Source organism: Lithobates pipiens, unplaced genomic scaffold (assembly GCF_037356315.1).
Source record: "Lithobates pipiens isolate NorthernLeopardFrog02 unplaced genomic scaffold, aLitPip1_a1.2 Scaffold_62, whole genome shotgun sequence".
Classification (NCBI taxonomy): domain Eukaryota; kingdom Metazoa; phylum Chordata; class Amphibia; order Anura; family Ranidae; genus Lithobates; species Lithobates pipiens.
In genome coordinates, this window is record NW_027507884.1 from 2088191 (window position 1) to 2110518 (window position 22328).

The window sequence follows — 22328 nt, forward strand, 5'->3', positions numbered from 1 at the left end:
CCATCAGATCGGGAGACAAGGAAAGGAGACACAGAAGGAAAACAGGTAAACGAGAAAAAGAGTAATGGAGGACACAGGAAAGTGTAAATAGATAAAAATGAATGGCGGCAAAAAGGAGATAAGAAAGGGGGAAGAAGAGGGGAAGGAAGGAAGAAGAACAGATAGAAAAATGGGGGGATATATAAAGAGAAAGAGAAAAACAAGGAAAAAAGAAACAAAGGAGAGGAAAAAGAGAGAAAAATACGAGTGAAAAATAAAAAAGGATAAAGATGATATAAAAATTAAAATAGGAAAAAAAGGAAGAAGTTAGTGGGAAAAGGAGACAGTTTAAGAGGATAAGGTGCAACTGAGAAAAATGGATGAAAATACACTTTAAAAAAAAAGTAAAGACAATTAACTAAGTAATAAAAAATAAATATATAAATAAAGTGTGGAAAAAAAATAATAAAACATGAATATAAAAATAAATATTAATAATAATAAAAGAAAAGGAAAAAAAAGGAGAAAAAAATAATAATAAAAGGATAAAATAATAAAGGATAAAAATGAAAGAACAAAAAGAGTAAGAAACCGGAATAAGGAAAAAAAGAAAAATGAAAAATGGGAAAACCTAAAATATTATAGGTGAAAAAAGAAGTGAACAAAGCTTTGATGCAGAAAGACCTAATCAATGGTAATACAGGTTCAATAAAGTGGGAGTCTAAATATCAACAAGCAGTCCGGGCAATCATCAGCCAGCAATGCACTGCGATGGCACAGTGCATTGTGGGCCGTGAGCGCCACACGAATTTGGCGCAAATGGCCCACAGAGTTCTGGCTTTGCCAAGCGGGCGAACAGCCAGTGTTCGAGTTCAACATGCCTTCGACTCGAACACCAAGCTCATCCCTAAGGATGAGCCGAACACCCCCCTGTTCGGTTCGCACCAGAACCTGCGAACAGCCCTAAACTTTGTGAGAACTTTAGAACCCTATTAAAGTCTATGGGACTCGAACGTTCACAATCTAAAGTGATAATTTTAAAGGTTAATATGCAAGTTACTGTCCTAAAAAGTGTCTGGGGACCTGGGTCCTCGAAGCTCATCCCTACTGCCAAGTGATGGCCACACATCAAATCTCATGGCCTGGGCAAGGAGGGCATTAATCAGAGAGGCAGCACAGAGACCTAAGGTGACCCTGGAGGAGCTGCAGAGTTCCACAGCAGAGACTGGAGTATCTGTACATAGGATGACAATAAGCCGTACGCTCCATAGAGTTGGGCTTTATGGCACAGTGGCCAGAAGAAAGACATTACTTTCAGCAAAAAACAAAATGGCACGTTTTGCGTTTTGTGAAAAGTTGTGTGGGAGACTCCCAAAATGTATGGAGGAAGGTGCTCTGGTCTGATGAGACTAAAATTGAAGATTTTGGCCATCAAAGAAAATGCTATGTCTGGTGCAAACCCAACACATCACATCACCCAAACAACACCATTTTCAGCAGTCGGGACTGGAAACTGGTCAGAGTTGAGGGAAAGATGGATGGTGCTAAATACAGGGATATTCTTGAGCAAAACCTGTAGCACTCTGTGTGTGATTTGAGGCTAGTACGGAGGTTCACCTTCCAGTTGGACAATGACCCCAAACACACTACTAAAGCAACACTTGAGTGGTCTAAGGGGAAACATATAAATGTGTTGAAATGGCCTAGTCAAAGCCCAGACCTCAATCCAAAAGAAAATTTGTGGTCAGATTTAAAGATTGCTGTTTATAAGTGTAAGCCATCCAACTTGAAGGAGCTGGAGCAGTCTTGCCAGGAGGAATGGGCAAAAATCCCAGTGGTAAGATGTGGCAAGACTCATAGAGACTTATCCAGAGTGACTTGGAGCTGTGATAGCCGCAAAAGGTGGCTCTACAAAGTATTGACTTTAGGGGGGGTGAATAGTTATGGACATTGACTTTTTCACTTATTTTGTCCTATTTGTTGTTTGCTTCACGATAAAAAAAACCCATCATGTTCTGTGAATTAAATTATGTAAATTCTCAAACAATCCATGTTAATTCCAGGTTGTGAGGCAACAAAACATGAAAAATCCCAAGGGGGGTGAATACTTTTGCAAGACACTGTACATCTTCTGTACTGGAAATGGGATAAGAATGAATAGAACATTGCACACAACTAAAAGCTAGCTCATTATAGTTCTTTATTTGGACTGGTGATCCAAGATGGTGTCATCATTGTATACTCCGCAATGTAGACATGCTCAGACAATCCAGTAGGTAGAAAGCCATCAGTCTTTATCACAGCCTTTGGGCTGGGGATCCTTCATTTACAGTTCTAAAATGTTTCATAAATTTCACATGATAAAAGATGAAAATGAAAGCAATGATCAGTATAAATCCTGATATTATTAGCCGGGCTATGTTTTGCTTAGTTGCTGATTTTTTTTTAATTTGACCTAAAAAGAAAAAAAAAAGAAAATATTGAATTTCGCAGTAATTTGAGTCCAATAACTCTGTTATTCCATACAGTCATTCTCAACTAGGGTTCCTCCATTGAATAAAAAAAAAATTGCGTGACCTGTTTGGACCCCAACGCAACATAAGCATGCCTCCATCCCTGTAATTAATAAAAGAAAATGAAGAAAGTGGGTTGTGGGACTTTAAATGAGGCATGGATATGTGTTTGGAATGGTCTAGGATACCTAAAGTTAAATTAATTATCACTGTCCCTACTGGGAAGATCTGTATAACCATAAAGAGTTGCTAATCAATCCAATAAATTAAATACAATTGCTAAATAGTAAATATATATAATGTATCATAATATATAATACATAGATCATGCAGAAAGAAGCATAATAAATTATAATATTAATCATATTGACATATGTATATAATGGATAGACATAATTGGTACAAGCAATCACAATGAAAAAATTGAATGAATATACAGAACAAGTGAAAATGGTTAACCTAATAAATATAAATAATAAATCCAGTTGAGTCCAAAGTGTGGACTCTACGTGTTTCATGGTGATTTCAGCAAAAAAAATCACCTTGAAACGCGTAGAGTCCACACTCAGGGATGCCAAGTCAAATTTGCTTCAATCATGAATTTCATGACAATCCGCTGGACTATGGCGGAGTCCGTCGGACTTTTGAAATTAACGGACTTGCCCACACATGGAGAAAATTCCGTTCATTTTGAACGTGGCTCCAGGTAGAAGCAACTAGCAAAGGGGCGGGGGTCACCGGGTGATGTCACATGGTGACCCCGCCCCTCGTCCCTATATAAGGCGTCGCACAACGCATTCCTGCCATTACGACCAGAGAGAGCGTTGTGTCAACATCGGAAGAAGGAAGAAGAAGAAGCAGAAGAAGGTGGCAGCAGCGACAACAGAAGACCGGGCAAACGCTAGTAAAAGAGCTGGAAGAAGAAAACGGAGGCCTGGCTAGAAGAACCGAAGACCCCCGAAGAGCGGGACAAGACCCCCAAAGTCGGAAGAAGAACCCCAGACGGTGGCGGTGACGAAGAAGAAAGCTCCTCCGCTAGTAAAAGAGCAAAAGAGCAGAAGATAGCGGAGGAGTCCGACGAGAAGACCCCCGGAGCTGTCTAATAAAATATTTAAAAAACCTGTGTTATGTTTTTTTTTTCTGTACACTTTTTTCCCCAGGTGAATGGGTAGGGGTACATCGTATCCAATACTCATTCACATAGGGTAGGGTGCCGGAATCTGGGGGCCCCCTAATTAAAGGGGGCTCCCGGATTCCGATAAGCCCCCGACAACCAACGGCCAGGGTTATCGAGAAGAGGCCCTTGTCCTCATCAACATAGGGACAAGGTACTTTGGGGTGAAGGATCGCAGGGCCCCCCTTCCCTAAAGCAACCCCCCCCATGTTGTGGGCACGCGGCCTGGTTCGGCTCGGGGGGGTTTTCGCTCGTCCCCACCTCCTTTCCTGACCGGCCAGGCTGTGTGCTCGGATAAGGGTCTGCTATGGACTTTGGAGGGACCCCCACGCCGTTTTATCGCCGTAGGGCTTCCCCTTTAAATCCATACCAGGTGACGGGGCCAGCAAGGTGTCAATCTCGCTGATGGAGGCGGCGACATTGACTTCCTTTGCTAGTTCCGTCTACCTGGAGCCACGTTCATTTCAAAAGTCCGGCGGACTAGCACACAGATGGGTGGATTGTCCCGCGGACTGCCGAGTCCGGCGGACAATTTTGAGTCAAAACTTCTTTCTAAGTCCCCGGACTTTTGGGAAGAAAAAGACCGCCGGAGCCCACACACAGGGGGATTGTCCACCAGACTCTGGTCCGCCGGATACTCTGATCCTGTGTATGCGGCATAAGAAGTCCATGGTTGATAACACCAAGGCAATGCAGTACAGAATCAGCAGACAGGAAAGGTCCATGAAGATCAGTTACAGCTGGGCAATGCAGTACAGAATCAGCAGAATCCGGGGCCAGTATTCAGTATGGGTAACCAGATGAGCAGAGTTGAGGCAGAAAGCAAAGGCAAAGTCCAGGGAGAAGCTGAGTCATACACTGGTAGGCAAATGCAATGGATCAGGTCTCAGGACACACATGTTACATGAGTTATATGAATCTATAATCTCATGTAAAATCTGAATATACTGCTCTACTAGCACATATAATGTGCTGTGTTAATATATTATCTAAAGATAATATTCCAATATAAAGTCAGAAAGCACCCTCACAAAAGCGAATAACAAAGCATAAGCCAATAATAGACCTGTATGCCCATGTGAATTTTGTAGATGGGTGATATAGAGATACTCTTGCTACATTGGACATGGAATTCTTTACTCTTTTCTCTATCAGGGCCCATTCACACCATGCCTTGCATTTACACCAATGTGTAACCAAATGCTGACCAAATCCATGTTGAATGGACTGGTAAAGCATCTACTGGTAGGGTCTTTTTGATTATAGTTCCTCCATTTTGGTTGCTTAAATATGGTCAGTGTTCTAAGCCCTTGTACACACGGTCGGACATTTCGACAACCAAATCCGTTGGATTTTGTCCGTCGGATTCTGTCTGTCAGATCTTGTCCGAAACTGTTGCATACACACGGTCGGACAAAGTTGTCGAAAAATCCGATCTTTCAGAACGTGATGACGTAATTTCGTTATGATGGGACTACGTTCAGGCTAGTAGCCAATAGCTTTGATGTAGGACTTTGATCTGAGCATGCGTGGCACTTTGTCCGATCGAAATTCTCTACACATGATCGGAGTATGTCCTATCGGACTAGTTGGCCGGAAAATATTTCCAACATTTTGGAAAATTTGGTCCGACGGAAACAGTCCGATGCATACCACACACAGTCGGATTATCCGACAACACGGTCCGATAGGACACATTCCGACGGATTCTCTTACCGTGTGTACAAGGGCTAAGGGAGAAACTGATATATATATATATTGTATATAGAGTGGTGGATGAAGCCAATACCAAGTTACTGGGCCAAAGAGACAGCTTCTGGAGGGACTTTTGTCAGGAAGGAGGAATATTGAGAGAACAACCACTACACAAATAACCTTTATTTGGGATTCCCCCACTGGAAGCAGAAGTAGACATAAAGTGTGGAGTTAGGGGCAATGGAAGGAAGAACATTAGTAGAGGGTAGGTTCAAACACTATGGAAGCACTAGAGCTACTCCAAAAGGAAGTACATTTTTCAAGTGTATTGCAAGCCAAATTGGATTATTTCTGGATTTTCTGTATTGAATTAAGTTAAATTTTGCTACAAAAAGGTCAATCCCGACTGGATATTAATTAGCTGGATTGGCTAAGCAAGACACATTTAACAGTACTTTTGGGGCAAGTAAAGGAAGGTGTGGACTCTGGTTATGGCTTAAGTTTGCCTGTGTCTGATGTTGTGGATGCTGTACCTCCTTTCCCTGGTGACTTGAAACGGATGTTCACTGTGCCTGGCGATTTAAGAGTAGCTATTGGGGTAATCTGTGCCATAAATAGATTGTCTTTGGGTCGGAACTCGTCCTTGTAACCATCCTGTGTTCTAAGATCGGGTCTCAGCCCCCCCCCCCTAGAACTGAAGAGAAATTAAAATTGTCCCTAGACTAGAGAGTTATTTCTTTCCAGAGCTTTATACCCTTTCACATATTTTATTTCATTATTTTGTGACAACAGCTGGTTGGGGTCTTAAGGTCCTTCAAAACTTGGAATTTGTATGGAGTTTTGATGGAAATAGGCCAGCCATATCAAATACGGCACCCCTCAGCTACTTTGGAAGTTGGTGTCAGGATTGTATCTGTGGTAGTCTGGTGAAACAATCCCCTGTTCTTTGTTGGGCTGCTGGGGGTCCTCCATTGCAAGGGTACAGATATGCCTTCAAAGGTCTTAAACCTAATTTTGGTTTATCTAACTATATGTTAATGTGTTTGTATTTGGCATTGTTTAATAAAAGGCTACTAAAATCCAGACCCTGGTGTTCTGTTATTTATTGGGTTCAATGAAAAAAAAAAACGGGAAAGGTCCTGTTGAATTAGGTGGGCATTGACTCTACATTTGTCCTGTCTATGCCCTTGTACACACGGTCGGAGATTCCGACGGAATGTGTCCTATCGGACCATTTTGTCGGATATTCTGACTGTGTGTGGTCTCCATCTGACTTTTTCCGTCGGAATATCCAACGGACCAACTTTTCCAACTTGCCAGTAAAATTTTCCAACAAAATACTCCGATCATGTGTAGCCTACTCCGACGGACAAAGTGGCACACATGCTCAGATCAAATTCCTAGACCAAAGCTATTGGCTACTAGCCTGAACGTAGTCCCGTCGTAACGAAATAACGTCATCACGTTATGTACAATCGGATTTTCCGTCAACTTAGTCCGACCGTGTGTATGCAACATCACTTCCGGACCTCTTCCAGAATTAATGCGTCGGAATTACTCCAACGGATTTGGTGGTCGAAATCTCCGACCGTGTGTACAAGGGCTTTGTGTTGCGCTCAGAAACCATATCCCTCTGGTTACTATTATCAAATGAGCAACTCTTGACTTATACTTACTTATTACTTCAATATTTATTACTTTGCTCCTCTTCAACATTCTTTTGGTTTTCACTTCGCAGATATAATTCCCAGAATCCTTTATGTAAGCAGACTGGATTTCATATTGACTGGATAAACCAAATTTCTGAACATTCTGTTCATCTCTGTAGAATGCAAACAGCAGTTGTGTCTTCTGTCCTAGTGGACCGAGAATGGTCTTACATGTCAGGGTCACGGTATCATTTTCTAATACTGGATAATGACTCAACGTTATCTCTGGCCAGGTAAACGGCTCTAGAAGAGGAAGCGAAAGTGAAAGGTGGGTTAACTGCTAAACTTTTACTTTAAATGAGACCACTACTTTCTTCTGAATATGCTAGTTGCCCTGCTACAAGCATGCAGATCAGGAATGCCAAAGTGAAGTTAGGAAGAACTTCTTATTTGCATATTTGTTCCAGGTCAGTGACTCGGAAAACACTATCAGCCAGAAAAGTAGTATTTCCACTAAAAAAGGCTGGGGATGGAAGCTTCCATACTTTTCAAGCACATGTTGATATAGCACCCTCCTAGATAGGTGCTATTATTAAAGTGGTTGTAAACCCTTACAACACACTTTGACCTACAGGTAAGCCTAGATTAATGCTTACCTGTAGGTCCAAGAAATATCTCCTAAACCTACACGGTTTAGGAGATATTTGCCGAAAGACAGGCACCGCTGTCTACGGCGCATGTGCCGTAGACAGCGGCGCGTAGGCGTACTGAGCGCGCCGTGGTCAACGGTGATATGCCGCGAGCGGCGGCTCCCGTGCCCACTGAGAGGATGGCCCACCTGTTGCAGAACTACACATGAGGCAATGTAAAACTCTGAGGCCGCGTACACACGGGCGGACTGTTCGCCCAACCTTGTCCGCTGAACAGTGTTTGGGCGGACAGTCCGCCCGTGTGTGGGCTTTCAGCGGACAGTTTCAGCGGACAGTTGGACGGACAAAGTCTTTCGGAAATTCCGAAAAACTGTCCGCTGAAACGGCCCCCCACCCTATGTGAATGAGTATGGGGTACAATGTACCCCTACCCATTCACCTGTGAAATAAAGTACAAAAAAAAACACAACACAGGGAAAAAATATTTTATTGCACAGCTCCGGGGGTCTTCCGTCTTCGGGGGTCTTCTCGCCGGACTCCTCCGCTATCTGTGTGTAGCTCTTTTGCTAGCGGAGGAGTCCGGCTTTCTTCCTCCCCGCCGCCGGCATCTTCTCCCGACTTCGGGGGTCTTGTCCCCCTCTTCGGTTCTTCTGCCGGGCCACCGCGCCTTCTTATAGCTCTTTTGCAGGCGGTGGCCCGGTCTTCTGTCGCCGCTGCCTTCCGTTCTTCTGTCGCCGCCTTCGGTTCTTCTGCCGGGGCCACCGCGCCTTCTTGTAGCTCTTTTACAGGCGGTGGCCCGGTCTTCTGTCGCCGCTGTCGCTGTCGCCGCCTTCCGTTCTTCTTCTTCTTCTTGTTCTTCTTCTTCTTCTCCAGGAGATGTTGACACGTCGCTCTCTCCGGCCGGAATGCCAGAGCCGCGCTGTGCGGTCACTTATATAGTGACAATGGGGCGGTGTCACATGGTATATGTCACATGGGTTGGTCACATGGTGACCCCGCCCCCTTACGATGTCATAGTCCCCATGTGACATCAACCCATGTGACCAACCCATGTGACATATACCATGTGACACCGCCCCATTGTCACTATATAAGTGGCAGCGGAGCGTGTCCCTGGCATTCCGGCCGGAGAGCTCGTCGAGTCAACATCTCCAGGAGAAGAAGAAGAAGAACAAGAAGAAGAACAAGAACGGAAGGCGGCGGCGGCGGCGGCGACAGCGGCGACAGAAGACCGGGCCACCGCCTGTAAAAGAGCTACAAGAAGGCGCGGTGGCCCGGCAGAAGAACCGAAGAGGGGGACAAGACCCCCGAAGTCGGGAGAAGAGGCCGGCGGCGGGGAGGAAGAAAGCCGGACTCCTCCGCTAGCAAAAGAGCTACACACAGATAGCGGAGGAGTCCGGCGAGAAGACCCCCGAAGACGGAAGACCCCCGGAGCTGTGCAATAAAATATTTTTTCCCTGTGTTGTGTTTTTTTTTGTACTTTATTTCACAGGTGAATGGGTAGGGGTACATTGTACCCCATACTCATTCACATAGGGTGGGGGCCGGTATCCGGGGGCCCCCTTCTTAAAGGGGGCTCCCGGATTCCGATAAGCCCCCCGCCCGCAGACCCCGACAACCAACGGCCAGGGTTGTCGGGAAGAGGCCCTTGTCCTCATCAACATGGGGACAAGGTGCTTTGGGGTGGGGGGGCCGCGCGGCCCCCCCTTCCCCAAAGCACCCCCCCATGTTGAGGGCACGCGGCCTGGTACGGCTCAGGAGGGGGGGCGCGCTCGCTCGCCCCCCTTTCCTGGCCGGCCGGGTAGCGTGCTCGGACAAGGGTCTGGTGTGGACTTTGGGGGAACCCCCACGCCGATTTTTTTCGGCGTTGGGGTTCCCCTTTAAGCCCATTCCAGGCAGCGGAGCCCGCGACGTCTCCTTCGCGGGCCCCGCCTACCTGTACACGCGCTCGAAATGGGCGGATTTGCCTCCTCCTTACGTGGGCGAGTCCGTTCATTTCAAAAGTTGAGCGAACTGTTTGGCAAACAGTTCGCTGAAACAGTCCGCTCGTGTGTGGGTAAGTCCGCTCATGCAAATTTTGAGCGGACTGTTTGCCGAAACTGTTTGACGAACAAGGTTGGGCAAACAGTCCGCGCGTGTGTACGCGGCCTGACATTCACAGACGTGACCAGGCATGATGGGAATTGTAGTTCCCGAACAACTGGAGGGCCATCGTTTGAAGACCCCTGCTCTAGAACAAAGATGTGGAGCAATGCAAATAGCAGCATGAATATTTACACAGCTCTGGCCAATCCCAGGGAGAGTGGCCCTTAAGGCTGCTGGGAGTCGGTATAAATAATCTTAGACACAGAGCCTCGGGGTCTTTTCCGTCAGTAGAGGAACACAGCCTGGAGGGCTTGTTGCCCTCCGGGCAGCCCTGCCCTGTGCTTGCAGTTCACAAGGTCTTAGGTGAGCAACCTGAGACCCTGGATGTTGAAGTTACAAAGAGCTGAATGAAGATGTTGGAAGGAGGCAACCAACTTTCCAAGGATATTTGTGAGTGTAGAAAGTGAGAGAAATCTTAAAGTGGTTCTGCACCTTTAAAAAAAATATTAAAAGCCAGCAGCTACAAATATTCCAGCTGCTGACTTTTAATAAATTGACACCTGTCCCAGGGTCCAGCGATGTCGGCGGCAGATGACGAGCGATCGCTCGTCTATCTGCTGCCCCCGCCGCCATCCTCTGTCAGGGAATCGGGAAATGAAGCATTGCGTCTTCACTGCCCGGTTCCCTACTGCGCATGCGCGAGTCGCGCTGCGCGTCTCTGCTGGTCCCCTCTGTGTCCTGGGAACTGTGTGTTTCCCAGAACACAACGGGGGGGGGGGGCGGGGCGTCTGCAGCGGTCTTGTCCCTGAAGTGGGTGCAGATACCTGGATTATCCAGGTAACTGCACCCCCCCTCCCCCCTGAAAGGTGCCGATTGTGGCACCGGAGGGGGGGGAGGGATCAGATGAACGGAACTTCCACTTCAGGGTGGAGGACCGCTTTAAAAACTTTTAGGCTGCTGCCACCCCTCTGGTGCTAGAGAGTCAGCTGTGTGTTTGTCTAAAGGGGACATCTGCAGGTGTCCTGTAGAGCTAAGTCTATCTAGTTCTGCGTGATGGGACTCTGCTCTGATTGCTCAAAGAAAGAAGCTTTTGTGCTTTTAACTTCTACTTCTACTACAAAGCCAAGTCCACAGTTTGCTTTTGCAAGGACTTCTGCTTCATTTCTACAGAAGGAAATTTACTATACACATCTTGTACACATCTCTTTTTGGAGTATCCCACTTGAATCCCCCCCCCACCCCAACCCTATCAAAGTTATCCCAAAAATAAAAACACCAAAAGGACACCCCCTTGAGCCAAAGAGTGTCTATGATTGTGTGGCTGACTGCGGAGCAACTACTGGGACAAGGAATTGGGGCAATTTTCTTTGAGGGCAGCGTTACATTTCTTTTAACACACTGCAGCATATTGACTCTTTTCCTGCTTCACCAAAATCATGTATGAGGGACTTACCTTTTACAGATATAACATGTTCTCCGGTGTGCTTATAATACAGTAAATTGTGATAGACCTCTTTTTTACATTTATATCTACCGGATCTTTCCATTGTTATATTTCTTATGTGTAACACAGATTCAGATTCCCAGTTCCTTATCCCGACATTATCCTTGTAAAATTTAGTCTCCCTTGCAGAATATCCGGGATAATGGTGACATCTCAGAGTCACATCGTCACCTTCATAAACATGGAGAGGAACCTGCAGGATCACCCAGCCGGAAAAACAAAATTATAAAAGCAAGGATAACTAAAAGATGGTAACTATAACTATGGTAGAGACCCTTATGTCAATGGGGGGAGAATGGAGAGACCTTATAACCATTATGGGTCTAATGAAAGACCCTTTAATTATAATGTACCACCTAATCATAATATTTATGGTGGCCCTCGACCTTACTATGACAATTGGAGAGGGGAGGATTTTGAGTATGGGGTGGAGACTCGGAATTGCTTCTTTCCCTTATGTGACAGAGACGGTCCCACCAATCAAGGCTCACAAAATTATACACAGAAAGGGAGGGAATATGGAGACTCAAGAGCAGACCCCCCTAGACCCGCAGTGAACAATCAGGTTCAGCAGAACTGTTGTTTTCCCAAGGCAAATCAGGGTGTAAAAAGGGGAATAGAAAACAAAGAGGAACCAGAGGGGGGAGGAGAGCACAATCAAAAAAAAACAAAGAAATAAGTGGGGATGGCATTTTTAATCTCAGTTCTCAGATTCTCACAAAAGCTGAAACAGCTCTTCTTAATAAAGGTTTTGTTTCAAATAATTTTATTAAGAAGCCAAATATTACACAATAGAATAAGCAGAACATTTTACAATGATAGCAGTATCAAAGAGTAACCATATAAGCTGCATCTTAAGTTTGCAGGAATAGTTACATTAGAAACATCTAAAACAGGCCCTAAGACCTTTTATACACAAAGTATAGCAGATATGAGGTACTCAACAGGGGGACCGGGTAAAAGCAAACTTATGATCCCAGAGGGAGAAGAGTCATATAACAAACATCATTGAAATAAAAACTATTACCAGAGGTAATTGTAGATGGTCAAGTTCCGCGAGACAAATTTTACGTAAAGAAAGAAAAAGGAGAGGGAAAAAGAGTTAGAAAAAAAGGAGGAAAGAGAGAAAAGAAAAAAAAGAGTAGGGACTTATTAGGGGAAAGAGGAAATGCCAGAGAAGAGGGTAGAAAAGGTAAGAAGGAATGGGAATGGTCGGAAGGCCCACGCGAACCCCGGACAGTATACCTTGCGCCCATTCTGGGTTAAGGAGCCATGAGACGGGTATCGAAATCTTTCGGTAGGAAGTGGTCTACCCAAGGTTGCCATATTTTATTAAATAGTGGGATCCTATCTAGGATGACTACCTCTATCTTACTATGAATCATAGCCTGCGTGACTCTATGATTTTCTTCGGCTATATTCAGGGAAGGTGTCCTCCAGGCTTTCGCAATCGTTTGTTTAGCAGCAGTCGTTACTTGAAGAAAAAGTCGGTTTTGGGCTTTAGTAAAGTCTTGGGAGAGGGGAGGATTTTGAGTATGGGGTGGAGACTCGGAATTGCTTCTTTCCCTTATGTGACAGAGACGGTCCCACCAATCAAGGCTCACAAAATTATACACAGAAAGGGAGGGAATATGGAGACTCAAGAGCAGACCCCCCTAGACCCGCAGTGAACAATCAGGTTCAGCAGAACTGTTGTTTTCCCAAGGCAAATCAGGGTGTAAAAAGGGGAATAGAAAACAAAGAGGAACCAGAGGGGGGAGGAGAGCACAATCAAAAAAAAACAAAGAAATAAGTGGGGATGGCATTTTTAATCTCAGTTCTCAGATTCTCACAAAAGCTGAAACAGCTCTTCTTAATAAAGGTTTTGTTTCAAATAATTTTATTAAGAAGCCAAATATTACACAATAGAATAAGCAGAACATTTTACAATGATAGCAGTATCAAAGAGTAACCATATAAGCTGCATCTTAAGTTTGCAGGAATAGTTACATTAGAAACATCTAAAACAGGCCCTAAGACCTTTTATACACAAAGTATAGCAGATATGAGGTACTCAACAGGGGGACCGGGTAAAAGCAAACTTATGATCCCAGAGGGAGAAGAGTCATATAACAAACATCATTGAAATAAAAACTATTACCAGAGGTAATTGTAGATGGTCAAGTTCCGCGAGACAAATTTTACGTAAAGAAAGAAAAAGGAGAGGGAAAAAGAGTTAGAAAAAAAGGAGGAAAGAGAGAAAAGAAAAAAAAGAGTAGGGACTTATTAGGGGAAAGAGGAAATGCCAGAGAAGAGGGTAGAAAAGGTAAGAAGGAATGGGAATGGTCGGAAGGCCCACGCGAACCCCGGACAGTATACCTTGCGCCCATTCTGGGCTAAGGAGCCATGAGACGGGTATCGAAATCTTTCGGTAGGAAGTGGTCTACCCAAGGTTGCCATATTTTATTAAATAGTGGGATCCTATCTAGGATGACTACCTCTATCTTACTATGAATCATAGCCTGCGTGACTCTATGATTTTCTTCGGCTATATTCAGGGAAGGTGTCCTCCAGGCTTTCGCAATCGTTTGTTTAGCAGCAGTCGTTACTTGAAGAAAAAGTCGGTTTTGGGCTTTAGTAAAGTCTTGGGTTAACCAGTTCAGCAAGGCCATTGCTGGGTCACGATCTATGGGGTGTTGCATCAATACAGATAGTATTTGGAAAATCGTGGACCAAAAATTTTTCACTATAGGACAAGTCCACCATATGTGGACATGATTGCCCCGATCTTTGCAACCCCTAAAACAGTCAGAAGAGTAGTTAGGTACAAATTTAGAAATTCTAGAGGGGACCAAATACCACCGCATCAAGACCTTATAGTTAGCTTCAGAGGCAACTACGTTCTGTGAGGAATTTTTTGTATTGGCCCATATATCAGTCCATGACTCTGCGTTGAGATTGATTAACAGGTCCGTGGCCCACAGAGTAGCGTAACGCGGGGGGTCTTCAGATACAGAGGAGAGACAGGTATAAAGACATGAGATAATGCCTGGGGTGTGCGGGTCAGAGGAGCATATGGATTCAAATGGGGACAGAGAGCTGAGGTTGGGACTGGGCTTGATGCATGCCTGGAAGAAGTGAACTATCTGAAGATAGTGAAAGCACTCTCTAGGGGGTATTTGGGCCTGGGTCTGCAGGTCAGGAAATGCAGTGAAGGAGTTACCCGAAGACAGGTCACACACTCGGGTTAGGCGTGCGTGGGACCAAGTCAAAAAGGCGCTTGGTTCCGTGTAGGCCGGATAAAAGTTCGGGTGACCCAAAAAACGAGAGCAAGGGCAGGTGAGGTGATTGCAATTTAAAAGGGATGCCTACCATGCGCCATATTTTGAGGGAATGACAGGTAACAGGATTAGTGAATAATTTATATGTCTGAGGGGGGAGCCAAAGTAAATTTGAAACGGATATAGGGTGAGGCTCAACTGCTTCCAGACTAACCCACAGTGGAATTTCAGATGTAGTGTGGTAAAGGGCCATTTGTGACAATTGAGCTGCATAATAATAATTTTTAAAATGTGGTATACCCAGGCCCCCTCTGAGCTTATGTCAAAAGAGAACAGTTTTAGAAATCCTAGGCCTCGTGTTACCCCAAATATACTTGAAAGTTTGACTTTGGATAGCCCTATGGAAATATAGCGGGACCGTGACTGGGAGTACTCTATATAAGTATAGCAATTTGGGCAGTAGGGACATTTTTACAGCCGCAATGCGTCCCAGCCAGGAGACACACAGGGGTTGCCAAGAATAAAGGAGTGATGAAAGGTTATGTAGCATAGGTAGTTAGCTTGGTATAAATGGGCTGGGTTACTAGTCAGTCTGACTCCTAAGTAGGGTATATGAGATGTGGACCATTGAAATGGATAATTATCACACAAACATTGGAGGGTCTCTGCAGGGAGGGACACAGCAAGGGCTCTGGATTTAGCTTGATTTACCTCAAGACCTGAGACCTGTGCGAACGCGTCAAGTACCTCAAAAAGGTTTGGCAAAGTAATATGGGGTAAGGTGATAAAGAGAAGGGCGTCATCCGCAAAGAGACATAATTTATGGGTCGTGGAGGCTATCTCTAATCCTTGAATATCGGGGGTTAGATCTAATCATGGCTGGTAACGGTTCGATGGTGAGAGCAAAAAGTAGGGGGGACAAAGGGCACCCCTGCCTAGTGCCACGTTGGATTGGGAAACTAAAACCGGAGTAACGGACAAATGCTTGAGGATGAGTGTATAGGGCGTCAATCCAGCGGAGAAAATGCGGGCCAAAACCCCATCTTTGTAGTATATATGTAAGGTAGGGCCAGGACACAGTGTCGAAAGCTTTGCGGATATCGAGGGATAGAAGGTGCATGGGAATACCCCGAGATCTGGCTAGATGCTGTAATAGAATAATCCGACGCATGTTGTCACTCGCTTGGCGCTTGGGGATGAACCCAACTTAGTCTCTATGAATCAACCCTCCAATGTGTGGGTTCAAACGTGTAGATAAGATCTTCGCTAGGAGTTTTATATCAACATTTAAGAGCGATATGGGTCTGTAATTAGACCAGACGGTGTGGTCGGTATCAGGCTTCGGTATCATAGAGACGGAGGCCGTGAGTGTTTCACTACCAAAGGTGCCCCCCTTTAACAGGGCGTTGGAACGAGTTCGCCAGAAGAGGGGCCAGGATACCGGCAAATGTTTTGTAGTATAGCCCTGTAAGCCCATCTGGGCCAGGTTTCTTATGAGGTTTAAGCAATTTGATAGCCTGGAGTACCTCAGGAGGCGAAATCTCTGCATCAATGATGGTGCGAATTGGGGCGGAAAGAGAGGGGATTGGCAAGTCGCGGAATAGGGTCTCGGCCATCTCCTGGGAAAAGGGGGCGGCAGGTTCGTATAGTTTGGCCAGGCGTTTGCTAAATTCAGTCACTATTCTAACTGGGTTGCTGGTATGGGCCCCTTTGTCCACTTTAAGTCTAATTGGTTTGTGGGTTCGCTCAGGGTGTCTAAGGCGGAGAGCCAGAAAAGTGTCTGGCTTGTTAGCTTTAGTATATATGGTATGATGGGCCCTGCGCAGGGTTTTGTCTGCCGCTTCTGAAAGAAGCAAGTCCAACTCCAATCGAGTTTTGTCCATGTTGGACTTATTAGTTTCCGAAGGGACAGTAGAAAATGGTGCTGGTAATCAGTTTCTAAACGTTGAAGACGTTCCAATCTATCCTTCTAAAGAAAGGAAGCGGTGGAAATACATTTGCCCCGTATGACTGGCTTATGGGCTTCCCATAAAAGAATGGGAGGGGTCTCCAGAGTGGCATTGTGCACGAGATAATCACGTAATGCTACTTCAAGACAAAAGGATTGGTTAGTTAGGTATTTGTCATTCATGCACCAAGATCCATCCTTGGAATGTGGTATGAGCGAAGATATAGTGGTAATCACTGCACAATGGTCAGACCAGGTAATCGGGTGTATACAAGATTGGATCAATATTGGGGAGGATGCTACAGGGATGAAAATGTGGTCTATCCTCGAGAACGAATTATGGGGGTTGGAATAAAAGGAATAATTTTTCTTTTTAGGGTTACATTCCCTCCAGGTATCTAGTAGAGAAGATTGTTGGAGCAGGGATCGAAATTGAGTCGATAGTGATTGGCGTTCTGGTGTATAGGGAGATTTGTCAATGGATGGGTGAATGACTAAGTTTGAGACATGATCAAAGTGCCTTTCAGGTGGGTTTTGATCACCTGAAAGAGGTGTGAGAAGAAGGGAATGGGATTTGAATTGGGAGCATAATAAGAGACGAAAGTGACGTCCGATTCTTGGAGAGAGCCTACTAAAATTATATAACGGCCCTCCGGGTCCTTAATGTCAGAGGCTAGAGTGAATGGGAGAGAGAGGTGGAAAGCCAGGAGGACACCCCGCTGCTTCGTAGCTGCAGAGGCCGTGTATACTAAAGGATATTTGCTATTGAAAAATTTGGGGGTATTGTGGGTGGAGAAGTGCGTCTCCTGGAGCGCCACCACGCCTGCTTTTGAAGATACGAAAGTGCGAAACGCTTTAACACGCTTATTTGGGGAGTTGAGACCTTTTACATTTAATGTTAATATGTTCAGGGGGGCCATATGTCCATTCGTGGGTGGAAATTATACCCAAGTCTGGGATCCGCCCGGGCCAACCGACCAGAGGGGGGGGGGGCAAAGGCAGAGGGGGCTGAGAAAGAGCAAGAAAAGTGGGGGAAGAACAGAAAAACAAAAGAACAACTACATAAGGCGAAGCATAGGAAGGCTGTTGCGAAACGGGGAAATCCGAATCGCCCGACCTTATAGTGCGTGGTCTCTACAACCGGAAAACCTGCCATAGAGAAGACGCACTAGGATGGGGGGGAGCAGTGACTATTCCCCGCAGCATACCGGGAAAAAATGTAACAATTTCAGTACAAGCATATGAGATAGCATTGTGATATACATCAACTCATACATCAACTATACATCAATAGAGACATTAAACCTAATAACATTATTGTCGGACCCTGTGTGGAGGAGAGGGGGGGAAAGGGAGGGAAAAAAAGGGGGGGAGGGAGTGGGGGGGGGGAGGGGGAGAAGCAGATTCACCATTGGAGGTAGCATTAAGGAAGATTTTGTGGGTATAGTATATAAACCCTCCCCTGCCGGTTATAGCTTAGGGCCTTAAGTTCTCAATGGAGAGCAAGTGGTAAGTTCTCGCGACAGTCAGATGAGGCCATGAAACTAAGGAGGGGAAAAGAGAAAGAACAAAAGACAGAAATCAAAAAACGAAAACAAAGTTTTCTCCATACACACAGGAGTCTAATAAACATGGCAAGCTATTCAGGCCGGTGGTTCAAGGTTCAGGGTACCCAGGAACCTGTTCAGGGTGAGGAAACCAGTGGTGGGGGGACTGGAACAGTTCAGCGGGGTACAAAAACTCTGGGACTAGGAAGGCTTACGGCAGAAGCCCTTGCCAGAGTACCCTTCCGGATGGATCGCGGTGAGTGCAGATCTCTGGAGTCATGCTTGGGGGTGGCTGCATGAGGATATGGAGTTAAGCGGGCAGGGGTGCGTGGTAATGTAGTCTCGACCTGTTGTTCAGGAGTTGTCAGATGTAGAGATTCAAGGAGGTGTTGCAAGGCTTCCGGAGAGGTACAAGTGTATTGCTGACCATTGTAGGTAAACTGTAGAGCAAACGGGAATCGCCACATATACTTAATCTGGTGATGCATAAGGATTTGTAGTTGCGGCTTCATGGCTCTGCGTTTTGCAATTGTGAGGGGAGCCAGATCAGTGAACAATTGGTATGTGTGGCCCTGAAAGGTGAGAGTGTCCTCCTTATTTCGGGCAGCTGCGAGAAGTTGCTCTTTCGATCTAAAGAAGTGGAGTTTTACAATGTCTCGCGGCGGGCCATCAGGTTGGCATTGTGTCAGGGCCCTATGGATCCTGTCAAAATCTAGGCGTTCGATCGGGATCGATGGGGAAAGCTCTTGAAATAGGGCCGTGGTGAAAGACTGTAGGTGAATCACTGATTCTGGAATGCCGCGAAGGCGCAAATTGGACCTCCTGGAGCGATTCTCGGCATCTTCGAGCCGCGAAAGTAGCATAGAGTTCTCCTCACGGAGGGTCGAGTGCTCTTGAGCATGTTCCCTGAGAGTAAGCTCCATGTTGTCGGCCCTGGTTTCGAGATCAGCGGTGCGCTGTCCCAATTCACGTATTTCACGTGTTAGCTTATTAGTTATTTGCTCAGAAGTCGCTTTAAGGGCCTTATGAAGCATTCTTTCTATGTGGGAGAGGATGTCTGTTTGTGACATACCTGGAGTCGGTAGTGCTGAGAAGTCCTCTGAGCTGGGTCCACACTCCTCCTCCTCGTCATCGCTGTGCAGATCGGCTGTGCCTGAGGGAGAGCTGGGACGCTGTGAAGCTGCCTGTGCTTGTGCTTTCGCCGCCATCTTGGAGGAGGCTCGCGCGAGCGCTTCCTTGATAGGCTTTGGCTTCAATTTACCGCGGTGACCCGTTAAGACCATCCCGGGGGGAGCTCGGCAGTGTCGGCGGACCGTGCCGGCGTTGAGAATGTTGTTTTCGCTAGCGGTAGCTCAAACAGTCCCGGAACTGCTGCGGGGAATGCGGAGCTCTAGTGAAAGGCGTCCGTCATGTCGAGCTGCGCGCATGCGCCCTTCTTAATAAAGGTTTAAAGTACGCACCCCCTAAGAAATTAAATAAGTTTCAAACTTATATGGACATACATAAGTATGTCCGTACTATTAACATAAAGAGACATTTCACACTTACTCCAACTAGACAGTATGATAGTGTACAACAGGAATATATACACACAGGTTTCTCTAATGCATCAACGTTTAACCCTCCTGGTGTATTGGCTCCTTCTTTAAGGGTTTTTAGGGATGTCCTCCTGCGAGATTTGGAGTCTATTAAGATTAGAAATATGAAAATGGAAAAGGATTTGGAGGAGGGCTTGGATTCATTGTGTAATAATAAAAACTTGGTAATACGTCCAGCAGATAAGGGGGGGGGGGGGGGGGATAGTAGTTTTGGACCGTAAGGATTACCTGGCAGAAATGCATAATATAGTGGATGATAGAGACACTTATGCTATTCTTCAATGTAACCCGGTAATTCAATATAAAAAAAGTTGCAAATACTGGTCGATAGGGGTTCTCGTTTGGGTATATTGAATGAAAAGGAAAAAACCTTTTTAATTCCTAAAGCAGCATGGGCCCCAGTCTTGTACTATCTCCCTAAAATCCATAAAAGTCCTACTTGCCCCCCGGGCCGTCTGATTGTGTGGGCAAGTATATTGACTTTTTCCTTCAACCTCTGGTACAATGTATACCATCATATATTAAGGATACCAGACATGTAATCAATTTGCTGTCAGGATTAAAAGTGGGTGCACCCACTTTCTTAGTAACAGCAGAAGTGTCTTCTTTGTACACTATAATTCCGCATGCTATGGGAATTTCTTCAGTTAAATATTTTCTTGATGTTTTTGCCACTATACCCAAGTTACGACAATCATTCATTATAGATCTCCTTGAGTATGTAGCCAATCATAATTATTTTTGGTTTGAACAAAATTATTATCGACAGATTCGTGGAGTGGCTATGGGGGCGAAGTATGCCCCCAGTCTCGCCAATTTGTTCTTGGCAAAATAGGAGGAGGATGTCGTCTATAAGGACAGGAGTCCACACTTGTCCTTTTGGGCTAGGTACATAAACAACGTCCTCCTCCTATGGGATGGAACTGTCTTGGAACTGGAAGAATTCTTCATTAACTTGAATGACAATGAGAGAGGTATCAAATTTACATATGAGGTGAGCCAAGAGAAGATAAACTTCCTTGACTTAACAATCAATAAGAGTGGGGACACTTTTAAGACAGTTTCTTTCTTCAAAAAGACGGATAGGAATGCGTTTATACCCGGGGGAGTTGTCATCATGATGTATGGTTAGACTCAGTGCCAAAGAGTCAATTCTTGAGAATGAGGCGAAACTGCGCCGATTTGGCCGACTATAAGTTGCAGGCAGATATAATAAAAAAAAGGTTAATAGAGAAGAAAATAGCCCCTAATGTGGTGGACCCACCCACTAAAAAGATATCTTTTTTCCAAAATATGTCAGGGTACCATCAGTGTCATAAATGTCAAGTTTGCGCATTGACTAAGAACAGGCAGAGAAAAACAGAGTCTTTTGTCTCCACATCTAGGGAACACAAAATTGAACCGTTTATTACGTGCAGTTCCACAGGGGTTGTATATCTTTTACAATGCCCCTGTGGGTTTCAATATATAGGTAGGACTAAGCGCACCATGCAGGTGTGCTTGGGTGAACATATCACCAATATACGAAATGGATTCAGGTTTCATTCGGTTTCAAAACATTATGCTATTCATCACAATCGCAACCCGGCTAACACATTGTTTTTGGGAATAGACAAGGACAGCGCTCACTGGAGGGGAAGCTCTTTGGTGAGGGAATTATCCAAGTTGGAAATTACTTGGATACATAGGGTACGTTGCTATAACCCATATGGCCTCAATGTGGAGGTGGATGTTAACGCATTTATCGATAATGGCTAGATGGGATGTGGTGAGATGAAATATTGTAATGGCTAGATGGGATGCGGTGAGATGAAATATTGTAAACCCACTGTACTACATATTTGGGGGTATGGAGTGCCCCACCATCAAAAAATATCTCTTTATGTTAATTTTCAAGTAAATTGGGTTGAGATTTTCATGAGCAGCCTAATTAGAACAATAAAATTAAAATTTTCATTACATCATGTGAGACCTTTTAGAAATAAACATGGTATACATATATATCATGCAAGACTTTTGGAGATAAACATGATGTATGATGGTCGTAATATTGGCTGGTAATCCTATAAATATAAATAAAAATAATAAAAAAAATTTAACATTTGCTTTATTTTTAATAAATTTTATTTCCCTTCCTAATATTTGCTTATAATTAATACTGGATATGTTGACTGCAGAGCTATCATATATGTGCAGTAATGTGTTCAGTATAAGGGAACATCTGCCCATTTTCAATATGGCCCTTTCAGATGGGTAGGGAAAAATTCCAGAAGGGATCCTCTACATTATAGCAGTTTGCATATTGTGGAAGTGACATAACATCCGCCCACGTAATGGGGAAGTTCGCCCTCATTAAACATGGCCATCAGAAGCTCAGAGTGGGGCGGTACTAACTATGTGTAGTGTTATTTATGGCGGTGAGTCAGTACGCCGCCCGTGCCCCTGGAAGACGTTATCTCTAACGAAACGGCGTAGGGAGGAGCGGCGTGCTGACGTCACCGCGATCTATGCTGAACCCGGGAGCGACGGGCAGCATTGTATGAAGCCGGCCGGCAAATCTTTTTACTGAAAACAAATCTTTTTTTTTACATTTGATGTAAGTGCAAGTCTTTTATTTATTAAAATATTTCGACAATATTACACTATGGTGATTCCTCTTGTTTATGCATGTGCTGGGCAATGAGCGGTGTGGCCGTAGGAATATACCAACTACTGGAACAGAGTGC

General features: G+C 45.0%; 1 protein-coding gene across 1 annotated transcript; it reads right to left on the reverse strand.

Moving 5' to 3' along the window:
• Window positions 1-2082: 2082 nt before the first annotated feature.
• Window positions 2083-19212, reverse strand: LOC143958854 (high affinity immunoglobulin gamma Fc receptor I-like). Its single transcript, XM_077467835.1, has 4 exons — window positions 19077-19212; window positions 11199-11468; window positions 7038-7313; window positions 2083-2434 (listed from the first exon to the last, which is right to left on the reverse strand). The coding sequence occupies exons 1-4, from the start codon at window positions 19210-19212 to the stop codon at window positions 2277-2279; spliced, it is 840 nt and encodes a 279-aa protein (XP_077323961.1). The 3' UTR covers window positions 2083-2276.
• Window positions 19213-22328: the final 3116 nt, after the last annotated feature.

Excerpts from the sequence above, each read along its gene's own strand:
- LOC143958854 (XM_077467835.1), bottom strand. The coding sequence starts at position 19,212 with ATGGCGGCGAAAGCACAAGCACAGGCAGCTTCACAGCGTCCCAGCTCT. Across the intron at positions 11,469-19,076 it reads CTCAGCACTACCGACTCCAG|GTTTTTCCGGCTGGGTGATC; the intron begins GTATGTCACAAA and ends TTTTATAATTTT. Across the intron at positions 2,435-7,037 it reads AATAAATATTGAAGTAATAA|GTCAAATTAAAAAAAAATCA; the intron begins GTAAGTATAAGT and ends TTTTCTTTTTAG.